Source organism: Fundulus heteroclitus, chromosome 14 (assembly GCF_011125445.2).
Source record: "Fundulus heteroclitus isolate FHET01 chromosome 14, MU-UCD_Fhet_4.1, whole genome shotgun sequence".
Taxonomy (NCBI): Eukaryota; Metazoa; Chordata; class Actinopteri; order Cyprinodontiformes; family Fundulidae; genus Fundulus; species Fundulus heteroclitus.
In genome coordinates, this window is record NC_046374.1 from 310040 (window position 1) to 321393 (window position 11354).

General features: G+C 42.1%; 1 protein-coding gene across 5 annotated transcripts in view; it reads right to left on the reverse strand.

The window, feature by feature from the left end:
* Window positions 1–10288, reverse strand: part of LOC110366682 (protein Daple-like) — a 50451-nt gene extending 40163 nt beyond the window's left edge. Inside the window, exons 1-3 of one of the 5 annotated variants that reach the window (XM_036145978.1) lie at window positions 10186–10286; window positions 5437–5515; window positions 1747–1907 (exon numbers count right to left, since the gene is read on the reverse strand). In XM_036145978.1, coding sequence (XP_036001871.1) covers window positions 1747–1907; window positions 5437–5515; window positions 10186–10227 — 282 coding nt within the window. In that variant the 5' untranslated portion in view covers window positions 10228–10286. Of the gene's footprint in view, window positions 1–1746; window positions 1908–5436; window positions 5516–9630; window positions 10010–10185 lie in introns of those variants that run through there. The other 4 variants (XM_036145976.1, XM_036145977.1, XM_036145980.1 and 1 more) reach the window with 4 other exon arrangements.
* Between the last annotated feature and the right edge of the window lie 1066 nt (window positions 10289–11354).

Consider the following 11354-nt stretch of genomic DNA (forward strand, 5'->3'; position numbering starts at 1 on the left):
TTCACCGTTAGCTGCCAGCTACTAATTCAATGCCGTTTCCAGACTGAATCTTTGATGGCGCTCATCATCTAAATGTGGGTTTTTAATGCTGACGAGTACAGTAAACAGATGAGATATGAAGGGAGTGGATAGATGTGCCGAGCCTGAAAGCTCTCCTAATGTCTATCAAGTAGTGTCCCTGCGAGCCCGCCGCCTGCTGCCATCTATCAAAGTTCATCAGGATCTGCTTTCAGGGGTGTGCTCTTAGCTCAACCCCAACTAAGCCTAAACCATTGGTATATTTCACAAGACGTACACGCCAATCAGCCACAACATTACGACCACCTGTTTAATGTGAGTAGGCCCGGCTCGTGATAGCCAAAAAAAAAAAAGAGCCAGCTTGCCAAGTCCTGAAGTCCACTAAACCTCTGAAGGTATGCTGGCTTTTTCAGACAAGTCATCTGTAGCAGATCATTAACTTCCTACTGCTTACACTGGAGGTCCTTTATGGGTCGACTCTGTTCGTGTAGTTACATAGCCTGGGTAAAACATTCAGATCTGTTCAACCAAGTAGGGGAAACGGCAGACATGTAGAAGAACCTGCTCTGGTCAGATGAGACCTACACTGGACTTTTAAGCCTGTATTCAAAATGCTGAAAGCGGTGGAAAACTAACATGGCACAACATCACCTTGAGCTAATCGTTCACACCGTGGTAGCTGTATTATGCTGGGAAAATGAGAGAAATTAATAAATCAAAGGCTAAGGCACGACATTTCTGTAACACAATTATGGCAAATTAAAAAAAAGTACTTGTGTACTTGTAGTACAAAGCTGTTCTGGCTAGATAAGAACAACAATAAACATTTTGGCTTATAAAAAAAGCATTTTGTTGGGTGGAAAACCTAGACTGCATACCAGCCTGCATTGGAGCTGGAGGCGACGGCGTCATGCTGTGGGGATGCTTGCAGATTTAATAGCAGCAGCAGCCCGCTCTACAAAGTACTGAAACATGAGGGTCTGAGCGCTAACGCAGACCACCTTTTCCAGGCAATATATTTGGCAAAAATATTTTTGGAAAACCTTGCAGCTTTTGATACATTTCTACATTGAAGTTTGTGGCTGTAATGTTACAGAATGTGAAAAAGTGAAATGACTCTGAGATCATGAGAATGGCTGAAAAAAAATTAACTAGGTGTTGGTTTTGTTTTTGATTGTTCTGAAACCGTCACCTACTTGTATGGAGAACATGTTCTGCGGTATTAGGCCCTGTGTGAAACTGGACGTGCAGCCATGAGAATCTGGCCCCGCCCACTAAAACACGTCTCGGCATGACGCCAGGGCTTTTAGCCGGCGTTATTCTGACCGCCGCTCCGGATGCTGCGTCAGAAGTCGTTCAGGTGTTGCCCAGCTCGACGCTGCCCTGCGTTCATGGCAACCTCCGAGGATCTCAACCACGGCTCTTTCTCTGTTAAAACCCCCAACGGATCAAATTTAATCAGCTTATTCATTTATTCATGACAACTGGCTGGCAGCCGGAGTGCACGACGCAACTAAAGGCTTCAAAGTAGTATTTGCCTCATGCTGACCAAAGGTTGAAAACAAGAAAACATTGGGATGGGCTGCCTTCAGGATTTCATAAGGCAGCCAGCGTGAGCTTCTGAGCGTGTGTGTGCTGAGTAAAACGGTTGTCGCTAATGACAAATTAGCGTCAATAAATGACGCCCGATGGAAACAGTGACCGACGGCTTGATGGGAAATGACTCACCAGGTTCTCTTGTTCGATCCGAAGCTGCTCCCGCTGCCTATTCAGCGCACTATGCGCGAGGTTTGTCACCGGAGAGTTACTGGACACCTTGCTCGTGCCAGCACGACGTTCCATAATTTGGACCTCTTCTTCAGAGAAGGAGAAGTTCTTCCTGGTTTTCCCTATGAGACAGTACAGATTATGCCCAAGATGGCTTTGTATTCTGAAGGAGCCTGAATGGGAGCAAGCACATTGGGAACATGCACACAGAGAGAGAGAAACCATTCCAATGTTAATTACAATCGCATCAGCAGAAATGCGAGGTCCGCGTCAGCCTTGCAGCCTTCTTTTTCTTTTAGCTCTTGCCATTCGGAAAAAAGCTTGCCATATTTTCACCCGTGTACGACTCCTCTCTCTGTCCAGAGCCCTTTTCCTCTTTCTTGCCTGCTACGACATGGGCTTTCGCTGTTTTCTCGCTGGTTCTGCCATGATAACTGGACAAATATCGCCACTGCGCTAGCAACGAGCATGCCTTTCACTGGGGGCATGTAGCAGTTCTCGCCGTAAAGCAAGACCGACTCTCGCGATGCACAGACTTCTGAGCCTGTGGGTGCGGGCCGAGGGCTCCTGCAATAGCGTACCACGCACGTGACGTCACCATCTCAAGAGCAACGCCCCTTTTGCCGCTTAGGTAGGGCATACAGGTAGAGAACGCCCGTAGCAACCAGCTATTACACACGCAACAGAACCAGCGATATGACCGACTTTACAGCCATTAAACTTTCCCAAGACGATGTCCCAGGTGCACGGTTTACTGGTCGAACTGTCGAAGAACACACCAACCTTCAGCTCAAACGATAGCTTGAGTGTCGAGGGCTTAAAAAGACCGGAAAACGGGCCGAGTTGATCGAACGGTAAGCTTTGTTTTTTTTTTCCTGCTCGGCGTTCATGGCGTCATCAGCCGTTTTTTTTGTTTGTAATCACCGTCCAGGAATCGGTATATGTTTAATGTTTGTCTTATTTGAAATGTTTTTGAGTAAGCTATCCTGGTAGCAGGGTATCATGTTAGCGCCTGCTACCATGATAGCCTATATGCTATCATGGTAGCAGGCGCTTCATTATTAACATGTCGGCCACCAAAATACTCTTACCTGTTCACTACTTGATGTCGCTGGAATTGGGTCAGGATGTTCTTCGGTTGGGCCCTTTCCTCCAACAAAATGCTTGCTACATATGTAGGCCGATCGCAAAGGGTGTACCCAGCGCACACATTTCTCCTTGGCACTCTTGAATTTTGGGAAAGTAATGAAGAAAACATCCTTCATATGCGGCCGATCAGCGTACCTCGAGTCGCTGTTGCACGTTCCATAGCAACAATGTTTAAAAACCATGGTTTTAGATTTGGAAAAAGCAGTCGTTTACCGAGTAAAACCTAGGCTAACGCACGTCTCTTTTACAGCGAAACAGCGGCGGACTATGCAAGTTTGCCCTACTGCGTACCATGTGATGTGACGTCATTGTGACGTTACGTTTCTAAAAATAGCTCGCTCGTGGTACGCTATTGCAAGAACGGTATTTCCCCTACAGACCACCAGGGCGGCCGAGAAAACCTTTGTTCGACCTGAAATGACTCATTTAATCATCTAATGGAACCCATTAATTAACTGAAAAATGTTGCATAGTATGCCTTTAATACAATAAAAAAAAACTGAGGCAAGCATCTATATTGAACCCTCTTCTGCCTTAAATGAAATGCCGATGCACTCCTCAGGCGTTCCTTAATGTGTAAACAGAATGCACCTGCGCGGACATTAGTCCCAGTACAGACCCTGCTGTTCTCTGAAGGCCTCACAGGAGTTTGCTAGAGCAGCCATTCTTGACAATGGGGTCCCACCTACAGGTCCGCAAGAAGCACACCAGTTTTTACCTGTGGGCCGCGGGATTGCAAGTCTCTATAACAGTAATTGGAGAAACTTGATTACAACAGAGCACACCACTTGGTGGCGGTAACGCGCCAATCTATTTTTTCACAAGCTTTGACAAATGGAAGAAGAACTGCCAGGCCGGAAAATGGAGAAGTATTTAAGACATAAAACGATGACAAAAACGATGACGAAAACAATGACGCTTCCCGCCCAAAAAAGACGAAACATTTTGGCAAATACAATCCTGAATTTGTTAAGTTTGGCTTTGTTAATGCACTAAAGCTTTCAAAGTTAAGGCGTCACCTAGAAACCAAACATCCAACGCTCATGATGGTTTTTGAAGTAATTTTCAGATGTATTTACAGATAAGACAGGCCCAAGTGTCTCATTATTGGATGAACATATAGAAAGAGTGAGGTTTCTCAGAAAATGAAATGTTGTGACTGTGGTTCAATTTGTCACGTAAATGGAGGGATGCCTCTGGTTCTACCATAACTAAAGGAAGGCTGTTGAAGTAATTTTCAGATTCATTCACTGATTTAAAGGCTGCAATTTTTTGCACTCTATTTACTTATTACAGTTTATTTGATAAAAATGCATTTTTCATATTTAATATTTGTTTTATTTATTTGAAATGTTTTTATAAGCAAATTATTTTTTTCAACTAATTTCCTAATTTCCCATTTGTATGAGTACTAGTAAGTTATTTGACCCTTTAGTTTAATTTGTAACACAATTTGATTTATTTCACTTAATTCTAGGCCAGGATGTAATCTGTATGTGCAGGCTTATACAAACTTGAAAAATAAATGTTCCTGTGAGCATCAAAGTATGTTGGTTTCTTTTTTTGATAAGGTATCAACGAGTGTTACTTGTTCATGGAATTGATTTGGATATCAGAACACTGTTGTTATCATTGTGCAAGATATTTAATATAAATCAATAGACAGTGCAACCATTTCGGTAACCTATGAGATTGCTGATATTATAAATGGGCCCTGGGCTAATATGGACAGGAAAAGTTGGGCCCTGAGGTCAAAAAGATTAAGAAACCTTGTACTAGAGAACATTAGAGAACAAACTTCCTCAGGGAGACCAAAGAACGCTGGTCAACCCTCTGTCTGAAGATGGCAAGAGGGACCAAAACTGACAGGCTGAGCAAAGAGAGACCTTCAGAGATGCAGCTTAGAGGTCCACGGGAACTCTAGAGGAGCTAAAGCAATCTACCCTTAAATCAGTGAAAAAAATTATTTAAAAAAATCAACCATTAAATGTGAACTCCACCAGTCTGGCGGAACAGTGAAAGGTGAGAGTGAAAGATAAAAGGGAAGCCTTCAGAGCAAGCCCTGTGGGGGCTCTTTTCAGATGGGCGAACATTTTTGGTCTACACGCAAAGCGCGTTAAGAGGTGGAAGAGCACGTCCCCATGAACTCACCTTACCCACCATAAAGCAAGGTTATGGCTGCATCATGCTGTGGGGATTACTTTGCTTTGGCCTTTAATATAAAACTTGATAATTACCATTTAATTATGTATGTGTACCACGGCAAAAGAGGAACAAGTTGGAACATAATCAAGGCAGGGTATCTCTACTGCAATTGTCATATTCTGCAATAGTAAAAGACTAAAGAGGAAAATTAGGTGCACTACATATTTTCAGTTGTCTATGTTGCTCGCTTTTCAAATTTCATAAAAAAAAAAAAAACTAACATTTCCCTCAAATAACTTTGGATACAAACGTTTGGAGACCAATTTAGTTTAGAAAAAAATAGTACGTCTTACTCACATTCATCCACATCCGGAGGGGAATCCTCCTTTTGGTGCATGTTGCTGACGGCACTGGAGGGCGCACCTTCCTGCTCCTGCTGGGGGAGCAACCAAAGTATACAATAAAGTTAAATTATAACTTCCAAGTCGGGAGTTTCTGAGCGATAAATTCTCCATTTTATGCACCATACTGTCGTTAAGCAATGCATGTTATCCGAAGTTGTCTGACTCGTTTCCGTGGTAACCACTGACTCGCAATGCAATGTTTCTCTCTTCACAGGGTTAACAAACATCTTAGTACACATTTACAAATCTAAGCACACATTTGTAGACCTGAAAACAGACTTGTGGACTTTTTTGACAAACAAGAACACTGTGAAAGTATGTGCAAACGACATACTTTAAAAACTGCACAGGAGAACTGTACAATGGAACTTTTTGAGAATTTGCCTGGGTCAGAGGTCACTGAGGTAGTCCATTTCCACCAGGATGAAACCTCAATATGTGCCATTACCAGAATGGTATCTTGCCATCTTCTCCTTTGTGCAAGAAGCAGGATAGGTTGTGCTACAGCCCTTCAAATTGACCTCCAGGCGTGAATGTATAACCAAACCTTCAGAAACAGACCTCATAGGGTGATCTGAGGGCCTGGCACCCTTTAATTGGCCATGTGCTCCCCGTCTGACACTGTGAATCCCTCCTGATATTTGTGAGTGAACACCAAAACAGGAAGGTTAAACATGCTCCCCTGTTATTTTCATGAATGACAGCAGGTTCACTGTAAGTAATTTCCCCCTGGGATTATTAAAGTATGTCTGATTCTGATTAAGCCCATGTGAAACAGATGAAAGGGTCTGTGGAAGTTGCATGGAATGTCACGTTGCTGCTACAACGTTCACGATGATTGACTTGGTGGGTCAATGTCGGTCTGGGGAGGCATTTCCATGGAAGGATGTTCAGATCTAAACAGTGGCATATTGTCTGTCATTAGAGGTCAGGATGAAATTCTCGGACCTGCTGTTAGGCCCTTCGCTACAGCAGTAAATTCTAGATTCTTCCTGCTCCATTATATAATATATATACATCATGTGACAAGAGTCTGCCTGTGACTCCTGGAGGATGAAGTGATACCATTAAGTGGCCTCCATATTTCCCTGAACTAAGAAAATCTCCAACACATCCTTTTTAGGTCCATACGACACCTAAATGTTGCACCTCAGACTGTCCAGGAGCTCAGTGATGACCAAGTCATGATCTGGGAGCAGAAACACCTGGACACCCTCTGCCATCTTTTCACGAGGATCTTCCAAGGCTGTCAGGCATGGATACTATGCTGTAGCAGCCAAACAAACTACTAAGTACCATCCTTTTGTATTCGCTGCAATGACGTGTCAGCAAATTGGGCCGCTGCATCAGTTTTTCAGTCTTACCTTCTCAGAAATTTCAGATTAAGTCCTCGGTGGGATGATCATTTTCATCAAATAAAACAGAACACTGTTCCTAACATCAGCATGGATGTCAAGCTGGAGCTTTTATCCAGATAAATCTTCTGTTTTCAAAGTGTTCCTTTATTTCTTCTGAGCAGCGCATACTCAACATGTTCTGAAAGCTTCAAATGTTCACAGTTTTTAAAACTCTGCTTAAACGTAATTGACATTTTAACGATTTGCTTTTCATCTAGGAGAAGAGTTGTTTAACTGGCGTCACAATGGAACTACCAAAATCCTCAAAACAAAAGTGGTCCGCGGTGCTCAGGATGCGGATAAAATTTTCCCGGATTTTCACTGCAGCTCTCTACTGGGGCTCATTGTGGCCAAACTAAAACAAGAGAAGCGATTTCTCAAAGATACTACTGGCCTGGCATGTCAGTCGACATCACCAAATGGGTATGTATGCTGTAACAAGACAAGTAGAGGACCTGATAATTTAGCTCAGACACCGAAATAGGTTTAAAAGGTATATTCAAGCAAAAAGCGTTGAAAGACTGGAAACTGGCTGGAGAGCACTCAGGAACCCCTCTAACAGAGAGTAAGGTTAGCTGCTTCAGACATCTCAGTGGAATGTGGCCAACACGGAATAAAAGCCACTAACATTGTCAGTATCCGGGAGATGATGCTGGATAAAATCAATGGGTCCACGGGCTGCACTTGCTTGGTGCTTATGTGAGGAAGTACAAACAACAGGCTTTGCTCATGTGAGCTGTGTAGCAGTGAACAGGCACCCCAGGGTCACTACCACTATTTAGAGGCGACAGGTATTGCTACATGGAGCTAATAAGGAAAAGCAGGGCAGTGAGGAACACAGCACACATGATCAAAACAAACACAGCGAGCTGTAGCATTATATTTAGCATTACATACACAAAATAGAACTATCAGTACAAAATTTAATAAATCTTAATATTTCATTCCTGTTTTTTCTTCATTTATTTTAAACCACATGGTTTTACGTTTGAGTTTTGTTCTTCATAGCATAGCATTCTGTGCTTTAGGTCTCCCAGTGCTTATAGACTGTCAAGCCAGCACTCCAATCTCTCAAGGGTTTACACCGATAAAGGTTTGTCCATTAATATTGCCCTTTTTCATGAAGGGGTACAAACTTAATCCCAGAAAGAGACCTAAACGACAGTTTAAGAGACTTAATTTTATTCAAAAGAGAAACTGCTTTGGAGGTTTCCCAAATGAAGCTCTGTGTGAGAGAGATGGTTTGTATTTTTGTATTGAAAATATATTGTCTGCATGATGGTTGATTACTCCACCAAGTGGTCACAGGCTTACCCATTAAAATCAAAGTCTGCCAAGGATGTCACTGAGTGTATCCTCAAACTTTTTTATCAGTTTGGAGCCCCCAAGAGGATCCTTACTGACCAGGGAGGAAATCTGTTAATTCTGTAAGTACTTTGGTCCTACAAGAAAACGTTTAATGTGAAGTCCAAATATTTTCAAACATCCTATTCTAATAAAATTGAAATGAAATAAAAAAATTTAAACTCCTCATATATTGGTCTATTTTTTTTAAAAAGCGACATATTTTTTTCTTAATATGGTTCTTGATTGAATTAAAATCTCATTAGCTCTGATAATTTTGGCTTTAAACTTTATTCAGTGTTCATTTGATCACACTTGAAATCCGCTTTATATGATCCATTCATGCAGGTCTTATCTCCAAAAAAGATAATCAAATAAAAAACGAACCAGTAGACAGCTGTGATGGACTCAGCAAGGTTGATTTTTGGTTTAAGCAGACAGACTTGCGACAATCTAATAACATAAAGCTAATATTTTCGTGACACATCTGGAAATGACCACAGAGCCGTTTACAGATACGAGTGATCAATCGAGTTTTAACCGACATAGCAATCCCTTACGATCGCACTAACAAGTGTTACATTTTCATTTTTAACCCACTAACTGAACGATAATGTAACGACACCATTGCTATATTTCGTTAAGAGACATAAAACACTTTGATTTCCACGTCTAATAGGTTGGAAATGAGGCGGAGTTGATTGGATTCATTCTTCCAGCTGAATGCGCTCTTGGCAAAACGACGCCTGTCTACGCATACAAGTAGTTTTACACATGTATAGATTGTTGTACACACACACACAACTCTCCACACACATTTGCAAATAATATTGCCCTTATAGTTGCGTGACTTCCGTTGTGGTTTTATATTTCTGCTGCGGCTTTTGAATGCATGTAGCGGCTTCTGAATTAGTGTTGACACCTCTGGGCCACCGTAGCGATGCGATTAGCAGCAACACGCTTACTTCTGAAGTCACTTTATTGCTAAATGATAAAGGAAGCAGAAGTTTCTACATGACAGAATCACAAGATCGCTGTGCTACATTTTAAAAACTGCACTTTTTATTTCATCTTAATAAACAGAGTGATATCAGCTGCCCAGTCCTCTGAGGGGAGTGAAGCTATTCTCACAGCTCATATTGTTACAGGGTTACATAATGCAGCCTGAGGACGAAGGCTCGGAAGAAACGCTTCAAAACGTTGGCCACTGGAACATAAAGTCATTTCCAGAGTTTGATATTAGCCAACGTCGGAACGGCACGGCACAGAGTGTTAGATTTTCACGCTGCACGGCACTGAACTCCTCAACTAAAGCCCCCTAAAACACATGACAGCAGACATGTTTGGGGCTGGCTTACCCGGCGGAGGTAACTTCCTTTAGCCACTGACCTGACGCAGCGTCTTACCTGTCGAGGTGAGCGCGCGGGTCCTCACGTCGGAGTTGTGTCCGGGTCAGACGTCCTAAGTATGAAGAAACGAACCCCCGTGGCCTTTACCAAAACGCAAAATCCACCGAAGCAAACGCGCCAGTGTTCACAAACAAACAACGCTGCTAGCTACGCAACGTCAACTTCATGGTAACGGTCGCGTATGAATGTAATTTGAATCAAAACTACTTGTGCATTCTAAGTGTGAATTTGAAGTTGCAAAGACAGTTGCATTCTAAGTTTTATAATTGTAGAATAAATAAAAAAAATCCCAAGTACAATATGTTTTTTACACCTGTTCAGATTTTAAGTGTGCAGCGCAACAATGGGGTAAAATCCCGCCCACCTTACCGCGTTAAACCGGTATCATTAAGTATAAATTATGCTGATACCAGACGTTACTAAAAAAAAAAGTGCTTTTTTTCTACAGTCACCTAGGAGCCAGTGATCGCAGAGCTTGAAAAGTTGTGCCTAAAATCATTATTTCTGGGGTTGCAATGTATAGAAAGTGTTATATTTGCTATAGGATCCCACCTTTAAGACTATTAGTTGGCTAAAAGCAAAACAGAAAGTCATTATTCCGTCCGCTCCGACCACAAACAAAACGCGCTCAGAGAACAACTTCAAACTCAGCCTTCGGCTTGGTAATAATTACGCACTGCGCCCTCCCGACGCACGGGATACAAATCCTGGCGGGGATAACTAGTTTGGCACGGCACGACACCTGCGCCAAAGAGCTGTTTGTCAGCGCAGAAACTCAGATGGGGAAACCTGTCGCTGTGAAAGGTGATGACGATAATGGTTATAAATTGTGACAGGCTGGAAGTGCATGGAGCTGAAAAGAGGGGAAACATCAGTAGCTGGGTTATGCGTAAAGACGCGTGCTTTAAGCGTTGTAGCTGAGGGGAAATGTCGGACCGTATTAAGCTTGATGAAACTCAGTCTGATTCACCATTGAGGTCAGACCTATATTGATAAATAAAACCATAGAATAATGATAATCTGTAGTGTTTTCATTGCCTGGATGTGCATCTGATAATTCATATTGTCCCGTTTATAATCAACTACAATATTTCCTTGTTAAAGTCAGGGGGAAAAAGATTGTGTTATGGTGTTGTTGAGCCATATTTGAAGTACTTCTGTTTGCTAAGCACCCATATTTCCACGTTTTATATAACTATTAATATTCTCAACTGAGCATTATTTATATAATCAAAAAACTTGCAATTCAAAACAGAATAAAGCCAGCAAAATGTAAAATAAAATGCGGATCCACAAAACCAAACAACAAAAACGTCAAAAGCTAACATCTCAAACTGTTTTAAGAGAACATTAAACCCAGAAAGTGAAATGGCCTGTCTGATATATAAAGCTGCTTGAATCCAGAGTTTTGTGCAACAAGTGCGGTCCCGTCTTTGCACTCTTTGTTTTTCGGATGACTAATAAAAACTGATCTGCCAACCTGAGCAAACGAGAGGGAGTGTGCATATGAAGCAGGTTAAGCCATTAAAACATTTAAAAACAAACAAAATAATTTAAAATCAACCCGAAGGTGAACTAGTAGCCAGTGAATTGCTGCTTAAACTGGAGAAATTTGCTCTTATTTTCTGGTAGCAGTTAAAAGAAGAGCAGCAGCATTTTAGACCAGCTGCAGTCAAGACACGAGTTTTGTTAAGCTCAGAGTAAAGTGAAGAGCAGGAATC